This window comes from Meriones unguiculatus, chromosome 20 (assembly GCF_030254825.1).
Source record: "Meriones unguiculatus strain TT.TT164.6M chromosome 20, Bangor_MerUng_6.1, whole genome shotgun sequence".
Taxonomy (NCBI): domain Eukaryota; kingdom Metazoa; phylum Chordata; class Mammalia; order Rodentia; family Muridae; genus Meriones; species Meriones unguiculatus.
Window position 1 is genome coordinate 21,558,620 of NC_083367.1, and position 25,611 is coordinate 21,584,230.

A 25,611-nucleotide genomic window follows, 5' to 3' on the forward strand; every position below is an offset into this window, starting at 1 on the left:
GCAATTATAGAATCTAACAGACGTCTGTGTCTTATTAGTTGTGGTAGCAGGTTAAGCAATACCGCTGCAATAATTGCAGGGCTAATAATAGACAATATATAGCCCAACCTCATTTTTATTTATAACAAGAAGGATTGAAGAGTGTTGCTCAGGGATCCTCATGACACCAACCTCTAACAGTGGTTCTGTTAGGCCTGAGGTCCCAGTGGGAAAAGCAGAGTGGGTTGTCTGCCTTCCCAGGTCATCAAAGAGCTGACACTCAGGGAGGAAGAGCGGAAGAGCGAGAGGTGCCAGGAGTGACCCCCCTGCACGGCACTCTCATGGCACTTGTGCCCGAAGGGTATCCGTTTGCCAAGGCCCAGCTTTCGTGGCAGCACCAGGAGGATCATATCTAGGCATCTGTGAAGCTTAGCCACCTGGACTGGGTATCAGTCTTGTCACTGCCAACTATTCTTGAGATGGTGCCCAAAACACTCTCTCTGTCTCTGTCTGTCTCTCTGGAGTTTCTCTGTGTAGCCTTGGTTGTCCTGGAAGTAGCTCTGTAGACCAGGCTGGCCTCGGACTCAGAGCTCTACCTGGCTCTGCCTCCCATATGCTCGGACTAAAGGTATGCACCAGCACACCCAGCTTACATTTGTTTCTTAAATAGGCAAGTAGACAACTATGTCCAAATAGAAAGTTAAAAAAAAAATCTGACCAATGTAGATGGTGTGTGTATGTTTGTGTGTTGTGTGTGACAGATGGAAGGTAAAACCAGGGACAACTGGGTGAGGATATTAAGATATATTTAGCTCAGTGGACTTCCTAAAATGAATGTCCACTCAGAACCTTAGGCTAAAACCTTATCTGGATGTAGAGTTTGCAGATGTAATTACTTTAATCGGGTCACACAGGGTTGGTGTACACCCTGATGACGTGTTGTCCTTGTGAGAAGAGATGGTCATAGAGAGGCAGAGTTATGTTGTCATTACTCAGAGGCCGCCAAGCGATGCTCTAGTGGAAGTCAGAAGAAGGAATGGTGGGGTCTGCTCAGTGCCTCCTGAGGAGAAGGGCCTGCCCGTATACCGACTTCACACTTTTAGCCTCTATAACGAAGATGTGTTTTAGTTAACTAACTTTGTGGTGGTTCATGAAGGCATCATGTTATGTGACTTTCTGGAGAGATGTAAACAAACACCTATGTACTCTCCGTAGGGCACTGATGAAAGACGGAGGAAACATTCCACCTGAGGCTAGCGAGTCAGTGGACTTACTGGGATTATGTAAGCAGCAAGCGTGAGGGGTTGCTTAGAGGAACATGGATGACTCAATGCCAGTTTCATCACCAAAAGCTAAGTCAAATGATGGGGTAGAAAGGGTGAGGAGCTTCTTTGAAGGGCAGGAAAACTCAGTCCTCCAGGGCAAGGAGGCTGAGGCTGCAAGGGGGAAAGACACACACATACATACACATCTCCAGGCTGCATATGCAGCTTCTGACCTGCAGCTCTGAGTCTACCAGGCCAGGAAAAACTGTAGACAAGCGGCCAGCAGAGACCTCTATAGCAACAGGAGCTGATGGTAAGTTTTTGACAGCTCTTTCCTGTTTTGCTGAATGTGGTTAGTGATCCAGAAGGTCAGGGCTCAACTGGTCCTCAATAAGTTTGGCGAATTGGACCTGGGATTACACATATATACTTGTGTCAAGAAACACATTGTAGCAGGAAGACAGAAAGACGTCAGAGCAAGGCTCCCCACCCAGTTCCTGCCTCCAAGATTCACCTAGAGGCCAAGATAGACTTGTTAGTCCCCCAGGCCTGAGAGCTCTGCCACAGCATGGAACTCACTTGAACCAGCTTCTAAAACTCACCAGCTGATGCAGGGTCGTTCCTGCTCCAACCTCCAAGACTGCACTTCGCAGAGGCAATTCACCCCTGCAGCTACTTCCAGCCTCCAATACCTGTGGCTCCTGTCCCTGGGACTTGCTATTTTTGATGTACAGAGCTGCTGTGCAAGGAATTGCTCTTTCCGGCACCCTCAACACCCCGAGAGCTTTGATCTGAAACACTTGAGATCTCTAATGGCTCTCAGTGCTAGCATCCCACTGCCACCAGTATTCCTGGCACAGCAATCTGCTTATTTCCACATCTAAAGGTAGTTAGTTCTGAGTTGGCAGCAAAGTGATTCCTATTTGTGCTCTTCGCTGTCTGCCTACTCTCTTCCGGGAGGGGCGGACAAGAACTTGGTAGCATTAGATGGTCTCCACCTAGAGAAAAAACATCCATGATGAAAAACAATGGAAGCTGCATCCTTGGTGCTCCCTGCCAACTTGCAGGCAGAGCTCCAGGACAGTCTATCTTGCCTGGAAATTGTTTACTATTTCTGTAACCTTGGGGAGGGGCCTTGGGAACCCTCTAAGCTTCAGGAGCTTTTTGGGTCTCAGGAACTCAGTAACATTCTGAGTTTTATGTTCTTTCCTCTTCCCTCCAGAAAAGAATGTGTCTGTTCAGAGGAAATGGCTACACAAAGTTCTGCTCCTCTGTAACACGCTTTGCACACCCCTTCTAGAATGGTTCCACAGACTTTGAAGGGGTAATATAGACATTTGATTATTTTCTACCGTTTATGGATCATTGGTCCACTATGCCACAATAATAGTTATTTATTGCCAGACCTTGACCAGTTATGAATCTCTGCAAGAGCTACTCCTCACTGTAAAAACAGGAGGGTTGCCTAGACAAAATAACAACAACAACAAAAGAAAAACAATAACAAAAAAAAACCCACACCACAGACAATACACAACAACAAACAAAACAAAACAAAACAAGGCAGCAAAGAAAGTTCAGAATCGAGCTGCATCATGGAAGAAATGGAGTTCACAGACATCGACAGAATATTCCATCCAATGGCTCAGGAGCAGATATTCTTCTCAGCAGCTTTTTGAAAAAATTTTTTTCAAACTAGGTCACATTTTAAGCCATAAACAAAGGCTTAACAATACAAATGGAGCTGGGTGGTGGCTGCTCACACCTTTAATCCCAACACTCGGGAGGCAGAGGCAGGTGGATCTTTGTAAATTTGAGGCCAGCCTAGTCTACAGAGCAAGTTCCAGGACAGTCAGGACTCCCTAAAGAAACCCTACCTCAAACACACACACATACACACACACACACACACACACATATACACACACACGAAATAAAAAGAATTTTTGCATCTTATCAGATCATAATGGAGTCAAAATCAGTAGTAAAAGAAATTACACAAACTGTATAAACATATAGAAATTTAATAACACACTCTTGAGTGATCAGTGGGTTGTTAAGGAAATAAGGAAAAAAGAAAAGGACTCCTAGAAGAAAGGAAAATGAAAACACTACTTACCAGCTCTTTTGTGCTCAGGCAATGCTGGTTCTAAAGGCAACGTTTATTGCTATCCCCACCTACCTTAAAAACATCCGAAAGATCTCAATTAAATAGCCAAATGATGGAGCTCAAGGCCTTATTGGGAAGAACAACAGAGCACGTCTCAAACTAGTAATGGAACAAATAGTAAAGGTGAGGATGGAAATTAACAAAATAAAACTGAAAGAACAACACAAAGGATTGGGGAAGAAAAGAGTTGGTTTTATGAAAGAAACAAGATTGACCAACTCTTAGCCAAACTAACCCAAAGAAAAAGGGACGCTTCAAGCTAAAATGAAATAAGAGGTGACGACGCTGCATCAGCCCAGTGAAATTCAGAAGACCCCTAGGGAATAGTTTGAAACATATTTCAATAAATTAGAAAATCTACAAGTGGAAAAATTCCACGTACAATCAGTCAAAATGAAAGTGAGAGGGTATAAAATAACGCAGACAGATCTGTAAAAAGCAGCGAGATTGAAACAGCCAGAAAGAAGAAAAAAGAAAGGAAAAAGGTCTAATTCCACTAGGCCTTTAACAAAGATCTTATACCGCAAATCATTTCTTTAAAAGGAATTATATATAACTTATTTTGTACCCAGCTATTACCTTGGTATTAAAACCAGATTAGGACAAAAAAGGGAAAAAAATATATACCAATTTCCCTGATAAACATAAATGAAAAAATTCTCATAGCTAATAAAAATCAAATTAATCAATACATTAAGAACATCATACACCACGACCAAATTAGTTTAATCTTGAAGATACAAGGGTGGCTCAACAGATGCAAATCAGTAAATGTACTACATTTAATAATTAAATTGAAAGGATAGAAACCACAGGACTGACTCAGTCAATACAGACGCGATCCCTGACAAAGATCAACACCCTTCATTAACGATGCCCTAAAGAAAGCTGGAAGAAAGAAAACATTTTACCGTGACGAAGACTACATGATGAACCTTTAACCAACACTATCAAATGGCAAAACCCGAACATCTGCCCTCTGTGTTTTCCCTCTTTTTGAAGGAGAAGATAAACTCAGGGCCTTAAGCTGTGCAGGCACTCCACCGGTGAGCTCCGCCCCAGCATTCCTCCTGAATCAGCAGCCCGATAAATGTTTCCACCCTTCAGTATACTGCTACACGTCTCAGCTGGATTGATAAGGCAAAAGAAAAAAAGGGAGAGGAGGTACAAGTGGAAAGGGAGAAGTCAAATTGTTTCTATTTGAAAATGGCATGAGCCTATGCTTAAAAGATTATAATTCCATCTGAGGTTTCTGAAACAGAATCCCTTCCAACAAAGAATCAGGCTGCAAAGTCGACATACAGAAATCTCTAGCCTTTTTACATACCAAGTAGCAGCCTGAGAAACAAATCTGGAAAACAGATCCATTTGTTATGGTCTCAAAGAATACTGAGGGAGAGAAAAGACTTGTGCAAAGGAAACTTTAGAACTTCAGAGAAAGGCTTGCAGTGGACACTAGAGGAGGGGGGGGTCTTCTAAGCTTGTGGGTCAGGAGAATTACCATTGTGACCACAGTCATATTTCCAGAGGCAATTACAGACTTCATGCCATCCCTGACAAAAATCTCAGTTACAGACTTTACAGAACAAGAAAAAGACAATATCTTTTGTTCATATGGAAGAACAAAAGATCAGGGAGCAAAGAGTAATTCTGAGCAAAATAAACAATGCTTGGAGAAATCATAAACCCAGATTTTCATTTATACTTCAGAGCTATAGTGATAAAAACATGCTACTAACATAGGAACAGACACATACAGACATTTGTGGCTTAATAAACAGTCCTCAAAACCACAACCCCCCACATCCTCTCCCAAACCCAGGAAAATGCCAAACCAAACCACCCACCCACCCAACCAACTAACCAATCTCCTGACACAGAACAGTGAAACTGAGTTCTATAGGAGAGCGTAAGGTGAGGGAAGTATGACCTAGGCGTTTGTAAGCATTTATGAAAAGGTCACACGGAAATCCATTATTTTCTACAAATAATGTACGCTGATAGAAGTTTTTAAAGATTCCAACCAAGTGTAGCCATGAGAAGTAAGAAGTGACTTTGTAAGTGGATCCTATGTTTTAGTCCACTTGGCTTAGTTTGAGGATCATAAAACTGCTCGCATTTTTATCACTGCCACTTGGGCAAACGAGGGGGGTGGGTGATGTGTATTCTAATTTTCCTTTTAGGATTTATTTATTTTCATTTTGTGTGTGTGTGGGGGTGTTTTGCCTGCATGTATGTCTGTGCACCATGAGCATTCAGTGCCTGTGGGGGCCAGAAGAGGGCGTGATAGCCTCTGAAATTAGAGTTACAGATGGTTGGTTAGCCACCATGTGGGTGCTGGGGATGGAACCCTGGTTTTCAGGAAGAGCGGTCAGGTCTCTTAACCACTTAGCCATCTCTTCCTCTTCTCCAAAGGGCTTCTAACGAGGGTCAGAGGCTCACTGCTCTCATGTTCTTTTGTGAAGATGGGCATTGGAATTTGTCCTTCTTGGTTAGCACGTGACAGCACAGAGCTGTATAAGCGTGGCAGAGGGCAGAAGTCAGTGGCACTTCTGCTTCTGTAGGCTTCATTTCCGACTGGATAGAAAATACCTAAAGATCTTTGGCTATCAAAGCTGCCAGGGGAACCATTCTACCTTTCCCCAGGAGAGTATGCTTGGAAACTCAAAAGAGCCAGAGTGGTGGCACACGTCTTCAATCCCAGAGCTGAGGAGGGAGAGGCAGGAGGATCACAGTGAGTTCCAGAACAGCCAGGAGTAAACAGAGAGAGACCCTGGTTGAGAAAATGAAAGCAAGAAAGAAGGAAGGAAGAAAGGAATGAAGGAAGGAAGGACAGAAAGAAGGAACCTTGGTCTCCTAAACCACGATCCTTGAAACAGGACCTGGTAGATGACAGTCATGGATTTGAATTCAATTATTGGGAAATTTACTCCTATAATTGGAAAGTACATGTTTGTGTGCTTGTACTAGTTTATGTGTGCCATATGTGCAGGAGCCCAGGAAGGTCAGAAGAGGGTGTCAGATCCCTGGAACTATAGTTACAGTAGCTGTGTGCAGCCCTGCGGATGCTGGGAGCATGACCCAGGTCCTTTGCAAGAGCAGTGAGTGCTCATAATCACCGAACCATCTCTCCAGACCCTAAAATTGGGTTTTGTTTGTTTGCATTGGTGTGGGATCCCCTGGAACTGTTACAGACAGTTGTGAGCTGCCGTGTGGGTGCTGGGAATTGAACTTGGGTCCTCTGGAAGAGCAGCTGGTGCTCTTAACCACTGAGCCATCTTTCCAGCCTGATATTCAATTTGTTAATTATATGTTCTGTAAGAAGTATTTATTTGGACCAGGTATAGTGGCACACGATTTTAACTCTAGCACTCGGGAGGCAGAGGCAGGCAGATCTCTGTGAGCTGGAGGCCAGTGTGTTCAAGGTAGTGTCAGGCTAGCCAGGGCTGTCTAGGGAGAACCCCACTCAAAAAAAAAAAAAAATCACAGCCTGGTATGCTGGGGCACGCCTGTAATCCGGGACAGCCAAGGCTATACAGAGAAACCCTGTCTCAAAGAGAAAGAGCGAGAGAAAGAAAGCTCACTACTGTGTTGTAAGTGGAGAACATACAATAAAAGGCTCTATTATTAACCTCACCAGAACACATTTGTGAAGATGTTGGGAGTGGAAAAGAAGTTTGTATTGCCAACATTGAATGAACCTAGTATCTTACTGCATGCAAGGTACTGCTCAAAATACTTTAAATGAGTGCACTCTTTGAATCTTCAAGTCCTATGACATAGATCACACCTTTCACCATCATTTTACAGGTGAGGAAGCTGGTCTAGGGTATTTGGAAACATCCCTAATCTTGCTAAGTGGTAAGGCCATGGACTCGGTACATTAAGTACAATGTTATTACACCTCAAAAGAGGAAGAGCACACACACATCTGTGCTAGTTAGATTCAGCTGCCAACTTGACACGACGACGACGAGAGTCACCTCCAAAGAGGGAGCCTCAGCTGAAGAACTTGTTGACCAGATTGGCCTACGGGAACCTGGGGGGAGGCGGCCCACTTGTTATCAGTGAGGCAGGGGCTCTGTACTCAGTGGGTTGCTCCATCTCGAACAGGCCGTGTGCTCTGTGAGAAGGCTGGCTAAGTCTGTGAGGGAGTAGGCCAGCACACAGGATTCTTCTGAGAACTTCTGCTCCACGCTCCTCTTTGGATCCCCTACCTTGACTTTCCTTGACGATGAGCTGTGTCTGACCTGGAAGTACAAGTAAAGTAATCCCTTCCGTCCTGAAGCTGCTGTTGATCTGGATGTTTCTTTTTCTTTTTTTTGATCAGGGTGTTTCATCACACAGCAGAAAGCAAAATAGAACAACATTCACGATGAAACACACATACATGATCAAACGTGCCCACACTCGTGCGCATGCGTGCGCGCGCGCGCACACACACACACACACACACACACACACACACACACACACACAATACATATGAAAAAAACAAAACAAAACAAAACAAAACAAGCCAGCCACTCAGCTGGCTGGGCACAGTGATGCTAGAGCACCTGGGAGGTTAAGGCTGGAGGGTCACAAATTTAAGGCTATCTAGGGAGTTCCTTGAGCGAGGGACAGTAAAATGACGAATGGAGTGAACATGGTGGGTGGGGCAGTTCATGATTTCAACCACCAGCTAGATTTACGGGGGCCATCTCACTAGTTCTAACTTGGTGATGTCATAGCTTGGGAGAGTCCTGAAGAGCAGGCAGGGGAGAAACGTTTCCTCGATGCATCCTTTTCAGACTTCCTTGGCAGGGAGGCCACTCTTTTTCTGGGAGGACACTGTCACAAACCGCGAAGCACGTGCAGTGCTGTGTAATTTGGGGAGTGTTACTTTAGGAACCTATTTTCCAGCTACCTTTAGACTGCCCTGGTGCCCTTCGCTGCTCTGAGGGCCACGGAGGATCTGACGAAGCCAGGTAGGGCTGTTGGAAACTGCCATAGATAGGACTTGTAAGGTCTGTAGGATTCAAGAGGAATTCCAGAACACGTGGCAGGCTGTCAAGGTTTGCTTACTTCACCAAACTTTCTCGATAGCCAGAGTTGAATTCTTGTCAACTCTGGGAAAGTATTAGGCTAGCTAAACTGCTTATCTGTGGCTGGTTGAGGAGTATTTACACTAAAGCCAGAAGAGAAAGTTCTGTTTTGTCCCTGGTCTTATCAGTACACTCTTGGTACCCAAGGAACATGATCTTCCTTAAATCATTTTATAGTGTTTTGTCCTTAATATAAAGATTATTTGATGACCAGCCTGGCTACTTGTAAATATAACCATGATCAATGCCTATTATTGGGCTTTGTGCTCTCAGTAACTCAAAGATGATGTAACATACAGAAAGATGCACCATGTTCTAGCTCTTATGGATAGTATTTAATTTTGACCTTACAACCACCCCAGAAGGTAAGCGTTGGTATCTTGTTAAGCAGGAGGAGCAGAGGCTTAGAGAGATTACATTATCTTCATAGGCTGAAGCCTGCAAGTGTGAAGTCTGTCTAATTTTATTTTATCTTATTTTTAAAATATTAGTTACAGTTTATTAACTTTGTATCCCAGCTGTAGCCTGCTCTCTCATTCCCTCCCAATCCTACCCTCTGTCTGTCTAATTTTAAACACCACAGTTTACCTCTACTGCATTACTTCCCTAAAAGGGAGAAATACTGAATATTAAACCAGCACCCACAATACTAGACTATTTCAGTTAATTGAATCAATGACACATCATTTTCTTTGATAATGAAAACAGTATAATTTTTAATCCATGTCAGCTTACACTTATTCCCTGTAACTTTCTCTCTGGCTTAGCTGGAAACAAAAATCTCTATTATGGACTGTTTTGTGGCTCAGAAGCTCCTTATTTAGTGATTACTCAGATATTTCACTGTCTCTGGCATTCCCCTGGAAGCAAGAATCTTCTCTCTGAGCAGAGGTTAAGAGGTGTTATAGGAAGGGTAAGAAGCAATAGCTGAGATTATGCTCCAACATATATGAGTGCTATGAACCTGTGCATCTCAGGAGATGCCAAGCTAATGGATACTCCTGTGGATCTCATTAAAAATAACTTCCGCCGGGTAATGCCTGTAAACCCAGCACTCAGAGAGGCAGAGGTAGAGGCAGGCAGATTTCTGTGAGTTCAAGGCCAGACTGAGCTACAAAATTGTGAGTCCAGGACAGCAAAGGCTACAGAGAGAAAGCCTGTCTTGAAAAAACCAAACCAAACCAACCAACCAACCAACCAAACAAACAAAAAACCAAAAATCCAAAAACACCAAACCAAACCAAACCAAACCAAACCAAACCAAACCAAACCAAACCAAACCAAACAACAACAACAAAAAAGACACAACAAAATCTCAAACCTTCAGGGCCTGACACAGGGGACCACAACCATCACCAGCAAGAATTAGGACTTGAAGCATACACAGCTGAAGTCAGTGATTCCTCTTTTGTTTGGAGGAGTCCTTTCCTTCACAGAGCATTTTGAAGAACTGCAAAGATGCACTTGCCTTTTATCCTGGAATCTGTGGAACTACCCATAAAAGCAGGCTGTAACTGTTTCAGAATTTACAATAAGTTGAAGGGATAATCTTTTAACCCAACTTTGTAAATACACAATTATATAAATTAATCAATCTGTCAGCCTTACCAGGTCACAGAGGAAGACAATGCAGCCAGTCTTGATGAGACCTGATAGGCTAGGGTGAGATGGAAGGGGAGGAGGGCTTCTCCTACTAGTGGACTTGGGGAGGGACATGGGAGGAGAAGAGGGAAGGAAGGTGGGATTGGGAGGGGGTGAGGGAGGGGCCTACAGCTGGGATACAAAGTGAGTAAACTGTAATTAATAAATTATAAAATTTTAAACTAAAACCAAAAAAATCTGTCAGACTGTACTGTATAGCCAACCACTTTCTTACTACATTTTTGCTATTCAGTCTCTTGACCTCATATGAGTGGTTATTTGTTAAGATTTATGCATTGTGCCAGGAGGGGACTTTTATTTATTTACTGAAAGTTTAGTACAGCATGTCAGATGCCCTGTAACTGGAGATACAGATGGTTGTGAACAACTTATGGGTACTGAGTCTTGAACTCAGGCCCTCTGCAAGAGCAACTAATGTTCTTAATTGCTGAGCCATCTCTCCAGCCCCTAAAGATTTTGTCTTCTTTTTTAAAATGTCTTAGCTGTGTGTTTCTGTGTGTTCACGTGTGAGCATGAATCCAGCACTTGCAGAGGATAGAAGAGGGTGTCGAGCCTGGAGTACAGGCAGGTGCCTTGTGTGGGTGCTGAAAACTGAGTTTGGGTCCACTGCAAGAGCAGTGCAAACGCAACTGCTGAGCCATTGGTCCAGCCCCTGGAAGCAATGTCTTTTAATTGCCATAGCAGTAGTAGAAAAAGTCTTGCAGTTTGGAAACAATTTTGGAGTGATTATTCACAGAACGGGGAATGAAACTTATTTCTGTTCCAGAAGGCGTTCTTCCTCCAGCGTTTGCCTCTTTGAGGTGGTTTGTTTCAGCTGCTGTCATGGGCATGTCACTGCGTCTTTATGAGGCACTTCCCTGGCTGGGTATGGTGGCATATGCCTTAATCCCAGCCTACACTCAGTAGGAGAACAGGTGGATTTCTACCAGTTTGAGACCAGACCCTGTCTCAAAAGAAACCAAAAAAAAAAAAAAAAAAAAAAAAAAAGAAAAAAAAGCAAGATGAAATAAACAAAAGAGAAGCACTCCCTGGCAACACTGCTCTTTCTTTACAAGTCAGATAGGCTACTGCAGGACCCAGGCCTTTCAGACCCAGCATCAGGGTGTGGGAGCTCTTCCATCAGTACTGAATTGCCCTTTTCATGCTCACATGTTTCACCTCCCTGACAGCATCAGCTAGGCCCCCATGCTTGCCCGACTCGTGTCTGATCTTCACTTGGACTGCCACTGTGTCCTGTGATGTTGACCTTCTGCTACAGAGCACACACAGCTGAAAAGGAGTTCTGCTTTCTTGTGGGGCATTCAGGAATCAGTGGGATTCTGAAGAACAGTCTTAACAAAAGAGGTATGGAGTATATGTAATGATAGTCCTCACTGCATCCTCATTCGTACACGTGCCGGGGAAATGTGAAGCAGAGAAACAGAGGATTCTGGAAAATGCAGAATCCGAGGGAAGGCAATCCTTCACTTCATGACAGACAAGGAGTGAGTGATGTCTTTCTCCAGATAGACATTTCTGCAGCACTGGGGGAAGGAGTCACACAGACCATGTTTGCAACTGGGCTCTTTGAATATTTCTTATCAGTAACATTTCCATTTGGTTGGCTGGATGTGTTACTTGGGGAGAATCAGGATATTTTTATACTGTGATATTTTAAAGAAATTATCTTTATTTTTAAATGTTCATCTGGATAGACATGCCAATGGATATTTCGGCCACATTTTTGAGCAGAACTCACAAGTTTGTTTTTTTTCCCCAAACATTACATGTGTACACAAGATGACACAGTTTTACAGTCCTAAAAGAACAAAGCATGAGGATTGCAGTGAGATACAAGCTCATAACCAAATCCAAGCCAGTGAGCAGATCTGAGTCAACACAAAAGGCCACACAACTGTTTCACAGGAAGGGCTATCTGGAGACGGACTTGCAGATGTGCTCTGAGGCCCTTCCAGGGAAGCTGTAAGCAGGGAGAGGGAGAAACAGCTAGTTTTTACTTAACCTAACAGGGGAATATGGGTTGACAGGGTTTCATGTATCAGGTCTGACTGTGTATTGATGACTGTGAAGAAGGAGCTGATTATCAGGGCTGGCAGTGTTCACTTTCTCTCTCTTCCTCCCTCCTCTCTCTTCTTTATCTCTCTCACTGAGATCTTGGCTTTGACTTACTAAAAAAAAAAATAGTTCTTTGAGTTCTTCCTTTTTAAGCAATGTAGGAATTAGCTCAGTAACTCAACAGCCGATGCTCCATTAGCTAGGTGGGCTAGCAGATGAAGATTTCAAAGCTCGGCTGACACGTGCATCAAGAGCCACGTCTCCACTACGAATTGGACATCCTGTATTAAATTACTCCCAGGCAGCCACTGGCAGGCAAAAAGAAGAGTTTTCACTTTTTTTTTTTTTTTTTTTTTTAACAAATGAAGAGCTCAAGAAGTTTCCAGACAGAAAAACAAGGGCAGGTGTGTCTGCTTTATACATCAGGCTCTCTTTACTTCTGATTTTTATTAACATGTGTTTTAAGCACTGGGTGTTTAGTAGTTTTATTTATTTTTTGTCTCATCTTTAGGACTAACTTACAACGTGAAATCCTTTGCTCTATAAACCTGGAACTACTAAGACTGCCCTATCCTAGTTAAATTACAATATAATTATAATTCAAGCAAAATCTACTTCCTAAGCCCCAGGTTTAGGCCAGAAACAATGTTTTCTTTACCATTTCTATTTTGTCATCCTGAACAATTGATTTCCTTGATTTTTCTCTCCTATGCATAAACCAGAGTACTACGGCCCAAGATGAGAGTTTGAAGCAGGAATCCATCTGCTGTGTTCTCATCTGAAGACTTGGTTACGCTCAGAGCTTCAGAATGCTGTGGCTGACACCGAAAACAAAAGTCAGTGTGTAGCTCCCACAACTTCCCTTTCACCCACACCGGGGATTTCAGTATTTCATCCACCCCTTTCACAGGCTCTTCATACTTTTCCTTAGCCCTCATCTGACAATCTTGCTTACCTTAATGAAAATATAATCAACTTTCCAATTCCTTCCAAAACCTTGAGTCTGCAAGCCCCAGTCTCTCAGTAGGAACATAGTCCAGGCCAGTCGAGTTTCCAACAGGTCGCTTGTGTTATTAGGGAGAAGCAAAAAGACCCACATCATTTGCGCTTAGGAGATGAGCTTGAGAAGCGGCTTGATCGTGGCAGAAATGCTCCCTCTCCCACCGCACGCCAAGGTAAAGAGAGAGGGCCACTGGCAGTTTCCACCTAACATGAGTCATGCTAGAGCGTCTGAGAAGGCTCAACACACAGTTTGGCTGAGTAAGAATGCCGGAATACGCAGGGGTTTGCAGCCTGCGGAAGAGGGGCAATGGTTCCGAGCTGACCCTGCCGGCCGCAGCCTTAATGAGCCACACTGACCTGCTAGGAAGGTAAAATCTCTTATAAAACTGAAACAGTTTCTTTACTTAAATAATATTAAACTCAGCTAAACATTTGGGCAGTTGTTCACATGAAACTATAGAAGAAGAAAAAAGAAATATCCAGTTACTATCAACACCAAAGAACTGTACACCAACCAATCATGGACCGAAGGGACTTTGGTTTTTAGCCATATCAGACAAATGTGTGGCATGGGAGCAGGGAGTTCCCTGACAGCCAGGTGACAGGGTCACAGAAGGCCTTTGAGACCTGCTGAGGCTCTTGGGAGGCCGAGGCACCCCTTGTTCCATAACAGGAGTCACATAAACACAAGCTTATCAGCTGGTTTGTGAAAACAGTGTGCAACATTCCCCCACTGGAGAGTGACTTGTGTCTTCCTGAAAGGGCGTCATTAACCTAAGGAAACCATACTTGGTGCCATAGACCAAAAACTATGATCTCAGGAGGAATGCCCGAGAAGCTTCCAAAAAAGGTTTCCTCCAAGATGGTACTCAGTTTTCGGCCTCTGACCTCAGCGGGGAAAGCAGAGAGAGATGGTTGTTGGGAGCAGGCAGTTCAGAAAGACATCTGTAAGGATTTAGGTTGGGCAGCTTAGGGAAGAGGAAAGATGTTTAAAGTTAAGGCCTTTATCTGCGAACAACAGTATATCAATAAACTCTATATCATATGTACAAATGCATTCTCTTGTATTAAAACTAACAGTATTCTGTTCACAGTGCCATTGTTTATACAGGTAGCAATCCCATAATACTCGTGTATTTTGGCATGGGAATCAGTAGCGTTTGGTATTTACAGAAAATGTACACGTGTGAATATAAACAGGCCGCTGAATCCGGAAAAGACAGGTTGGCTAACGGTGCAAAAGAATGAACTGCGCAGCACCTTCCACCCGATGGGAGGGGAAACACGGTTTCAGAAACCGCAAAGGTGCCGCGTCTCTGACCCGAAGCGGCATGGAGTCACTAGCAAAACAACGAACCCCCTCTTAGGTTTGGGTACACTGAGTTTCCTTAGTCCAGAGTTCTAGACCCATTGTCTGGTGCATGAAATAGAAAAGTTAAAAAGGTTTATTATTATTTCGTAATAACAACTATTATTAAAATAGAAGGTACTTTCTCTCGCACTCCCGTTTGTGCTCTGGCGCTGAAGACCAGTCTCGCAGTTCCGAGTATGCTGGTGTTGTCATGCAGGTCAGCTGTCAGATGGCGAACCCTAGCATGCTCTGGCCTCGGGAGCCCCTGCGGCTCGGTGTGACGGGGCCGGGGCGGGACACGGCAGGAGCACCCCTTTCTTACTCCCAGTCTCCTCTGTCGGGGAAGCCGCCCCGGAAGCCGCTCCGCCAAGGGACGGGGCCGCTCGTTTCGGCAGCCAGCGCTGGGCTTCTGTCCACTCAGGGAAGCGAGGCGGTCCGCGGCAGGCCAGGCGCGGGGCGCGGGCGACCCAGAGCTTGCGGCGGGGCAGCTCCTGCAGGCTCCGGCGGCCTCAGGGCGCGGCGCCCTCCTCCGCGGCCTCGGGTTCGGGCCCCGCGGCCTCCGGGCCCCCGCGTCTGTGCTGCTTGGACAGCAGGCTCTTCCACTGCGCTTTGTTGTGCGCCAGGTGGCTTAGCATGTTCTCCGACAGGGTGCTGTTCCCGGTGAACCGGGCCCACTCGCGGAAGAGCGGCTCCACGATGTAAGTCATGAAACCTGCAACAGCAAGGCCACAGAAGAGGTCACCGCCAGGGATCAGGCCACCCCCTTCACTCCCCGACAGCCGCAGTGCAGCCGGGGCTAACAGACAGACAGGGGGATTAGCCTTAGATTAGTGGCTCCCGCTTAAGGGGTCCTTCTTTCTCTTCTTTGGGAAGAGGAGCTGAGTACCAACCAGACCCACAGAATTCTTGTTGTAAACGGCTCAACAGCCGTTAAACAGTGAAAGCTCCTGACTTAGTGAACATAATAGCTGTTGTTATCTGCAGAGACGGACAAGCAGAAAAGAAGAAGTGTATGGAACTAGGGAAGGCAGGTGGAGAGGGAAGGAAATACAGGAAGACGACACCAGGGATTGGGAAAGATTTCATTCAGGTTCCCTGGCGGGATGCTTTTCGAGATTATTATTTTATAGTATTGACTTGCTGTCGATGACAGCAGGCAACCGCATCTTAAATGAACTCATTTTCCTTGAGTATTTTATTTTATCTTTTGGAGGCAAGGACACACTATGTAGCCTAGGCTAGCCTCTTGCCTCAGCCTCCCAGACGATGAGATTACAGGCATGTGCCACCATGCCCAGCTGCAAACATTCATTGTCAAGACAGAGCTAAGAAAGGGTGCATTCAGAACTTGGCTCATGCCAGGTAGCTCTACAACTGAGCACATGCCCAGGCCCTTGGATACACATTTTTACCTGCAAGAAGAAACCCTGCTTTGGTGACTACAAAGGACTGTCTGATATTAGACTTGCTAGTTTCTTCCAAGCCCCTTCCTGACAGGGCCTGCCTGTCTCGACCTCCAGAGTGCTAAGTTACAGGATTCTGTACTCACACCCAGATAAAGTATATCTGTTGTCTTAGTCACTGAACACTCATTGCCATCTAATCCTATCTTACTGTTAATGTGTTTTCTATACTAACAAAGATAACTTTCTGGACAACATGGAATTATTGGAATTATCACAAGCTTGGATTTATTTACATTTCATTGTGTTTCCTTGAAATGGAAGTATGAGAAAAAAGGCAGATTTTTTTTGTCATAACATATTTTCCAGTAACTAACCCTTTATATTTATAAACATGTGAATTATAAGATTTGATATGAAGCTATTATTGAACAAAGAGCAGACATTTGGCCTGTGGAAATTGCTAGGGAGATGGGAGAAGGATGCAGCAGTGTAAGAGGTTAGTATGCATGTCTGAAGTCTTTTATGTGAAGTGTGATTTAAAGCTTGTGCTGTGTCATTGAGATAACCCAAACTCAGGAAAGACGCTGAGGCCAGTGGTTTCATGTCTGATTGATCATGCTAAAATGGTGATGAGTGTCAGCAATAAGGATTTCCCTTTGCACTTGCTGTTCTTGAGTTTACATCACTTTACGCTAGAAAAGGATAGATACTTAACATTTAAAAATGCAAAACGATAGTCTTCTAAAATTCGAAGTATGAATCTTAGAAAGTGCTGCTTCCTAAGTAGAAAGGTTATAGACCCAATATTAAACAAGAAAAAGAAAAAGAATGCGGCTCATCTCTTCCTGGCGTTACCCTGGAATTGCTTCTGTTCATACTGGTTTTGTAGGAAGACTTCTTGATCTAGATAGGAAAGTGAGTTTAAGTCTACCTAAGCGTCAGCTGGGCTTGGGAACTGCTCCACCCTGGGCTGCCCGGCTCCCTCTTCTCTGGGACGAGCTCCGCTACCTGGGCTACCTGGTACGGTCCTGACGTGGTGGGAGGGGAAGGGGGGAATAGTGATTTTAACACAACAAAGGTTGAGGGAAACTTCTTTTCGCCTTCCTATAGACTTCACCAATCAGAGATTCATTTGTGTCTTTTAAAAACACTGGATGTGGGGGAGTGGGTGTGCAAGAGGGAAAATATAAATGACTTCAACAGAAGATCAAACCTAAATAAGACTTGTGCTCGGGAATATCTCCTTTTGGATTGGGTCAGGAAAGAGAGAGGTAGAGCAGCACACTCTTTAATCATTTGTTGGGGAGATGGAGCAAGGAAAGGGGGAGTGCACGGCTTACTGCGAATTAAAGGTGTATGGAAAAGTCTCACAGGAACCCATTCGTTAGCAATCTCACTTCAAAATACAACTTAAAAAAGAAAGTTTGAATGGAATTGTCCTGCAGAGGTGGGCACTGCCTCTCTCTGAAGACATGGATTGTTAAATGAAAAGTTCAGTACAAGGCATGGGATACCGCCCAAAGGTCTCCAAGACAATGTAGGCTGTTGCCATGGCTACCCACCACAACTGCATCGTGAGAGCCCACTGCTGAAGACACCACCCAATTCTGACGAAGGCTATAGAGAGATAAGCCTCAAACTGACTGGGAGACTTCCTCCGCGGTAGCTAGCTTTCATTGTGCCAGAAGATGCTATGCAGGTTGCTTTGGAGAACAATGGCTTCACTTGGTGCTGGAAGCTGCATGCCACAGTTTTGACCTGTTAAACACGATGTGCCTACTGGCACACCAGAGTGCTGTGAGTTAACCGATCACTCCCTGATTGGGTTGGAGGCCTGTTCCACAGGAAAGAATTTCTTGTCTGGCATTGCGATCCTAATGTAGAGTTCACGGCCATCGAGGTCACAGGCTCTAGGGAAGAGCTTGTTTCTCTAAATTGTGTTCATACCGGCAGATCCAGGTCCCTCCCGACCTTGGTTAGACATGCCCCCTCTGCAGTACACAGCAGCCAGTGGAGAAAGGCGGAATTAGCCAAAGCGCTAGGAATAGGAGACTGGGTACTGAGCGTTAAATGAGACATCTGTATTAGCCTACCCTCCCCTGCCCCTTTCCAGAGGCTCAGGGAGCACTGTGGGACAGGAGACAAAAAGAATGTAAAATCAGAGGGTGTGGAGGAATGCTGAGAGAAGCTGTCCTCTGGAAATGATGTGGCTGCCACACTCATGAACTAAGCAGCCGTGGATACCCACACGAGACCTATACCATGGTAAGGCAGCTAAAGTTCCTGCAGAGCCGGGGTGGATCATCTTTAAGCCTGACTGTACTGAGTTGCTTTTGGCAGTGGACAGTGGCTGGGGCAGGGATTTTATATATATATATATATATATATATATATATATATATATATATATAGGATGTAACCACTGTAACCACTGGCAGGTCGCCCAGGCTCCAGTGAACGCCTCCACATCCATGCACTTAAAAACTTATGGCAGCTCTAATTGGACTTGGGTCACAAAAAATAAAAGACATGAAGTTGGTGTGTGTGTGCATGTGTGTGTGCTGTGGAACTGTGCAGAAAGTTGGAGGGGGAGATGGAGCGTAGATGTGGTCAGATTTCATTACATGTGTGGAATTATCAAAGCTAAAGGAAAAAAAGGTTATACTAGGTGTCCTTATTACTCAGTACAATAGTCATAGACAAGAGTTGCTGCTTAAGTCAGGGGGATTCAGAAGAGAGAAAATAGCTACATTGTGGAGTGGAGGAATGGATCTATATGTGGGGCTGGAGCCTGCAGCATCTTAGACTTTTTTTGATTTGTTTAGTTTTTCCCAGTTTAGTCCGATCTCCCTTGTCACCCTTCCTCACCTGAACCTGTGAGAGCTGGCAGCCGTGTAACAGGAAGAGTTATGAATGGGATGCTGTTTTATAATCACCGTCTCTTTCTTTTATTATTGTTATTCTGATGTAGTAGCCATGGGAGTTCCCTTTTTACTCACTCCCCATCCCATTTTTAGAGGCAGTATCTATGGCAACCACATATCACTAAGCTGAAAACCGGGGCATAAGATGAGACAAAATATGTGTGTTCTCATGACAACAACAGGACAGAGCTCTGAAGTCAGCCCTGCCTTTCCGATCTGGGCTGGATGCTAAATGGTGTGAATGTTTGTATTTGGGAACGTGTGACTCAGAGCGTTATAAACACTAACGTGGCAAGATTTTTTTTTCTACCCAGAGCTTAACAAAGGGAGTCTCAGAATTAGGAACCCTACCTATAAAACCTCCTATAAAACAAAAGCACAGAGCAGGGCTGGACTCCAGGGGGTCAGGCTGCATCTCTGTGGTTGCATCTTCACCCCCCAGTAATTTTGAGATGCCCTTTACCCTGGGTCCTCTTCTCTGCTTTTCTTTTCTCTTCTCTTCTTTCCTTTTTAAGCCTTGGCTGTCCTGGAAGTCACTCTGTAGACCAGGCTGGCCCTGAACTTACAGAGATCCGCCTGCGTCTGCCTCCCAAGTGCTAGGATTAAAAGCGTGTGCCCCTATGTCTCAGCAAGGGTTTATTTATTTATTTATTTTTAAAACACTCCTAATTCACCTCAGCAGGAGTTGGGGGTGAATCAGTTTAATTATGAAAACAGCATGCGAATACTAAAGGCAGTTTGGGAAAAAGGATTCTTACTAACCTATCAACCCCTCAGCATACTCAGCATCTGAGTATGTGTGCTTTCCAGTAGATCTTTGTGGCTGTGTTTGAGTGCTTTCTGTTTCCTGTTTATGACTCTCCATGGGACTATGGGTTAGATGCCACTCTCCAGGACTGTCAGCAGAACATTCTAACACCCTCTCATTTTCAGCTGATCTTTGCAGATGCCCCCTTCCTCCCAATTCCAAAGCATTAAGCTTTGAGACCTACAACCCTACGAATGCAATGGCCTCTGAGGGGTCTGTGCAAAACTGCAAACAGCTAGCTGTCAAGGATGGAGTCTGTTACGGAAAAGAGTTTAAGCTGTGTTTTGTTTTAATGGAAGCACCTCTAGGAAAAGAAAGGCTATCTTCACATACAGATGGGATTGAGACATGGAGCAAGCATACTTCCTTCAGCAAAGTGAAGGAAGTAAACTTTCCCCACTTGATTTGCATAAAGATCTTATGTGTCACGTGATAAAGTAATCTTCATTCTGGATGCACACTTAAACATACGTAAACAGCTTACCGCAATCCACGCTTGAGAGTGAGTGTGGTTTTATGAGAACATGACTGAAATATGTTTTGAAGTAAAGAGTGGAGGAACACTGACATCTGGCCACCAGAGGACAGCAGGGCTCCAGGATTCCAGGCCTAGGGACTGCCCTTGGGGAGTGACTGTTCTGAGCCCGTACTGAAGGGCGCTGAACGCTTAGCTCTCACGGGAGGGGTCTTAAAGCCTGATTGATTTGGACTTCCACTCTTCAAACCCTGGAGAGACTGTGAATGGACAATTCAGTCTGACTTGAGTCTGTTCTTTTGTGTGTGCCCGCGTGTGCACGTGTGTACGTGGTTGCATGTGAAAGTGTGCATTGACTTCTGGCAGCTGGAAGCCAGAAGTCAATGCTGGTTGTCCTTCTCATCTGCTCTCCCCTTTCATGACTATTATTTATTTATTACTTTATTATTTATTATTTATTTTTATGTGTGCATGCATGTGAATGTGTGTGCATGTGTGTGGATTCATGTATGCATGTGCATGCGTGTGCATATATGTACTTGTGTATATGCACACATGTGTGTGGAAGTCAGAGGTACAGTGGGTGTTTTTCCAAGCTTACCATCTACCTTTATTTTAAAAATCATTCTTTAAAATTTATTTAAAATGTTTTATTTCAATTTACATACATGTGTGTGAGTCTGTGTGTGGGTATGGGCACGTAAGTGCAAGTGCCCCCAGAGGCAGTTGTGAGCCGCTGGGCAACCAAAATTGGGTCCTCTGGAGTTGCCGTTACACGCTTTTCACTACTGAGCCATTTATGCAGCCAACGTGGCCTCTCACCCAACCTGAAGGTCACTGGTTCTGCCAGGACAGCTGGCCAGTGAGCTCCAGGGTCCTCCGTGTGACACTCCCCAGCGCCTGGCTTCTTATGCAGGTTCTGAGACCTGAACTGAGGTCTTCATGTTTGTGTGCCTGAGAGGCAGCACATTACTGACAGCCATCTCCCCCCCCCCCATTCCTCCTTACACAAGACAGGGTCTCTTACGAGCATGGACTTTGCCTGACAGACACTACTGACCAAGTCATCACTCCAGCATATGCCAGGGATGAACTAGAGCCTTGCACATTTCACGCACATTTTACACCTCCAAGCTGCTTTCTGAGCCCCTGGCTTTTTACACTGGGTCTTATTGTGCAGTTTAGTCTGGCTTTGAGTCTATGACCTTAGTGGCTCATCCTCCCGAGGGCCTGGATTATAGGTATGTACCACCAGGCCTCTCTTGATTCTCATTCTATTCTAAATCCCAAGGTTGATATGAAAACTAAGTAGTAATGTTAGTTAAGGATCCGTAACAAGCCTCATACCTCGATTTTTCAATTGAGAATTATCTAAAAGATCAGTCATGATTAAAGTATTTGCTTGGCCCCAGCCATTTAGATCTCTGGAAGGCTGTGTTGTTGTTTTTGTTGTCATTGCGACTCTTGGCAGAGATGACAAGCTGTTCATTTTAAGTAAACACAGATTTCAACTTACCAATTTGTATGCTAGGAATTGAATCTTTCTGTTGATTACAAAGAGGGCTGATTTCCAGTTCAAATTTCTGCTCAAGGTCACCTAAAAAGAAGGAAGAAGAAACACATGTCAATTCAGAGTTCATAGACTGTACATCAACAGCTTGAATGACCCTGTTGGAGGGAATTGCTCTGGGGGTTACTGTTTCTTTACCTGGAAGCTGGTGATTAGCATTTGGGGTATTATGGTGGAAAGCAGCTTATTTCTTGGTGGCAACTGTAACACTCTGTGTAATTATTTGTATAACAATAAGTTTTGTTGAAGATTAGACCAAGCTAGAGGTGGATGCTCAATAAAACCTTTTTGAAAAACTAGGTTAACTGTGGAGCTATCAATCTGTATTCACAATTGCACAGAAATTCTACTTTTTTAAAGTATTGAGGGCTGGAGAGGAGGGGAATCCTAATCTCTGTCCTGAGGATCAGACAGTTTTCCTAGTTCATAGGGTACCATTTCCTCTCTCCGATCTGTGTCTGAAGCCTCAATTTAAAGGGTTTTTCTTTGTTTAACATAATGTATTATATCCATGATATTTGTCACAGCTGGGCACAGTGGCCCATGCTTTCAGCTCTGCATTCTAGAGCCCGAGGCAAGAGTGTGAGTCTGAGACCAGAGCCTGTTACTTATGAAGACCTCATCTCACAGCAACAGCGACAACAAAAAATGATGACTTGACAGCAGCATCAGGAAAAGAGACTATTATCTAGAACTGTTGATAGAAGCCCAACGGCCAGGGACAGGGTGAAGTGATTCCAAGTCCATAACCGACAGACAGAACAGCATTAATCAAGGGTGTGGGAGTCCTTCCTACAAAGTTAGCAGATGTGCGCTATGAAAGAAAGAGAATTCAGATGATCAGAGTCCAGGCTTCTCACAGCAGGCGGGACTTCTGCAGGACTGTCAGCCAGGAGACCTGTCCTGTGACCGCTCCAGCGTAGGGACTGCAGTGGCAAACATTCTAGTCTTTCTAGGTTACTGTGCTGCAGGCATGCATCTTACTAGGGCTGGTTTTTTGTTTGTTTGTTTTGTTTTGCAAAGAAACATTATAGTTACCTTATTGCTCAATAGCATTAATGCCTCGTAGTTACCAGCTTCGGTTCCTGAACTCCATGTCTGCCCGGGTAGTATGAACCCTGACCCAAGTTGCTGAGAGTCGGAATAAAGTGTCAGATGAGCAAATTCAAGCTTTGAACCACAACTGACACCAACCACAGCACATGATCGGAACAAAAGCAAGTGGGATAGAGAATCTTGATTTTTCAATACTGCAGCCATAACCTCCTCTCCCGCTGCTATTTCAACAGTCTGTCTATCACTCATCCGACTTACTTGAAGCCTTTTCTGCTCCAACTTCATCATGTTTCCTTTTGTTCTGATCTCAGTAGAGACTTTATGTTTCAGTCAGCTAGAACTGAGGTTTCGAACTCACAAAGATCTGCCTGCCTCCGTCTCCCCGAGTGCTGGGATCACAGGCATGTGCCACCACACCCTGCTGAGTTTTTAACTTCCAGTGACTCATACTGAATGCACACAAAATTTCAGAGTCATACGAGTTTCATGAGCACTTTTGCTCCTAGAGTGTGGCATGAACAGAGCCTCTGGCCCCGTGTGAACCCAGCCCTACTTTGTCTTTTGTCTTTGGAACCATCACGATGTCATTGACACATCCGTCAATGGACGTTTTTCAAAAAGGCTCACTGTTGCTGTCTGACCTCCCCACAGAGCTGGTATGTGGGACACTTCAAGCTTTATTTGTTCCCAGCCTGTTAAGCCTGATCCTGTCACTAGTAAGAGGGCACTGCTGATGCCCGAACAAACATCCTGGATGTTGAAACCCAGCCTGAAGAAACAAGGCTGAGTTTAAAGGCCTGCCTCCCACCCAGGGTCAAGATTCTACTTGCTGATTTACTGCCTGCCTTCTAAAGGGAGGCAGTCTTTGAAAAATTATGCTCTACCTTAGGGCCGTTTGTCTTTACACAGAAAAATCCACATATGTTATTGTTGAAACTACATTTGAATGCTTTAACTCAGTTCTTGGCTAACTTTGACCTGTTTTATTGGAAATTTTAAGAACCTGAGAAAAAGGCATACAAAAGCCTCCAAAATATTCTCTCAGAGTTGAAGACATTGGCCTCCAAACAGTGCTTAGCCTCTAGGCTGTGCTCAGCTCATGAAAATGAATGTCAGGGCAAAAACTGAACTGTCCATTTTACTATTATAGCCACAAAGGGAAAAAGATATATGGATATATATGTATTTGTATGTACATATGTGTATATATGCATATATATGTTTATATATACATGTGTATGGCTGTGTGTGTATGTATCTCTTGCTTTCATTCACTGTATTGTGTTTTTATTGTTTCCATAGTAAATCTGTGATATTTATTTAAGTTTTTCTTCCCTATGAAAGGGTTGGATGGTTCACAAGAGAGTTAAAGAAAAAGGCTAGGATAATCGGAGCTGGTGGAAAACAAATGTCACGACAGATTAACCATCCCTGTTTTATTAGGCTAATTGCCCAAAAGGAGAAGGGAAAGACAGCCTCAGCCATGGGCTCTACTAACCTTGCCTGTAGAATTCTTCACAGACCCTTTCACTCCACTGCTTGCTCATCTCCCAGATTCGACAAGGATTGCAAATGTCAGCACACTTCAAGGCAATCTGAGAATGGATAGGGCGGGGAGAAGCCGTCAGGTGGTGTCTCTTCAGTTTCCATGTACCCCAGCCCAAGGTGCTGCCAGCTCCAGCTGTCTGTCTCAGGGTACCAAGCCCACATTTACAGAGGGCTTGCCCAACAGGCCTCTTCAGGAAACAGCTGTTATTCATAACTGCACAGAACATTTCATTCAGAACTCCCACTTTATAGCAGTGAGGAGAGAAGAGCCACCGTCCAAGGACACACAGCTTTCTGGAGAAGACTTGGGGTGGGCAGGCTGATGAAAGCCCTGGTCTGGCTCTTTCTTCGTTTCACCCCTCTGAGGCAGGTTGCTGCAGGGATCTGGCCGGACTCGAGTATGATCATTTGGAAGTCACTCTTTTTTTTCCATTGAATTTTAAAAATTAACTTATTCTCTCATATATTACATCCTGACTGTAGTTTCCCCTTCATTCCCTCTTCCATACCCCTACCTTCTCCATCACCCCACTTCCTCCATCCTACTCCATCTTCTCCCTCCCCATCCACTTCTCCATTTCCCTTCAGAAAAGGACCGGCCTTTCAGTGATATCAACCAAACATGGCATATCAAGTTGACATAAGACATGACACTTCCCTCATCTTAAGGCTGGATGAGGTAACCCAGTAGGAGGAAAAGGATCCCAAAAGCAGGTAAAAGAGTCAGAAACAGCACCCTGCCCCCGCTCCCTCTGTTAGGAGTCCCACAAAAACACCAAGCTGCACAACTGTAATATATATACAGGAGGCCTAGGTCAGGCCCATACAAGCTCCCTGGTTGTGGGTTCAGGCTCAGTGATGGAAGTCATTCTTATGTTGACTCTCCATGTGTGTCTTCAATTGTGTTTGCATTTACATGTCTGTGTTGATGTAAGTAAGTTCAGACTACCAGCCAAGCTGCTAAGTCACACAAAACCCAAGACTCTTGTACTTGCCTCGCTAGCTCAGAGCTTCTTGGGTTGCTGCACATGGCTCTGGGCCTGGGGTGGCTGTCAGGTTTTTGTCAGTAGTGATGATTCCAGTAGAGCTACCTTGAATTCCCAGACAGGCAGGTTCTCTTAAGGGACTGCTGCCGGGAGACTGGCCCACTAGCAATGTCCATTGCTTTGACACACCTTAAGCATGTCATACAGAGCGGCCAGGAGTGCCGAGGTCTAGGAGAGCCGTGGATGGCACCAAGATATAAATCCAGT

The 25,611-nt window shown here is 44.6% G+C and overlaps 1 protein-coding gene across 2 annotated transcripts in view; it reads right to left on the minus strand.

Moving 5' to 3' along the window:
• Window positions 1-11,812: 11,812 nt before the first annotated feature.
• Window positions 11,813-25,611, minus strand: part of Pde7b (phosphodiesterase 7B) — a 304,571-nt gene continuing 290,772 nt past the window's right edge. For both annotated transcript variants that reach the window (XM_021647353.2, XM_021647352.2), the window contains 3 exons: window positions 24,309-24,405; window positions 21,701-21,781; window positions 11,813-15,283 (listed from right to left, as the gene is read on the minus strand). In XM_021647353.2, the coding sequence (XP_021503028.1) occupies window positions 15,081-15,283; window positions 21,701-21,781; window positions 24,309-24,405 (381 nt within the window). In that variant the 3' untranslated portion in view covers window positions 11,813-15,080. The remainder of the gene's footprint in view (window positions 15,284-21,700; window positions 21,782-24,308; window positions 24,406-25,611) is intronic.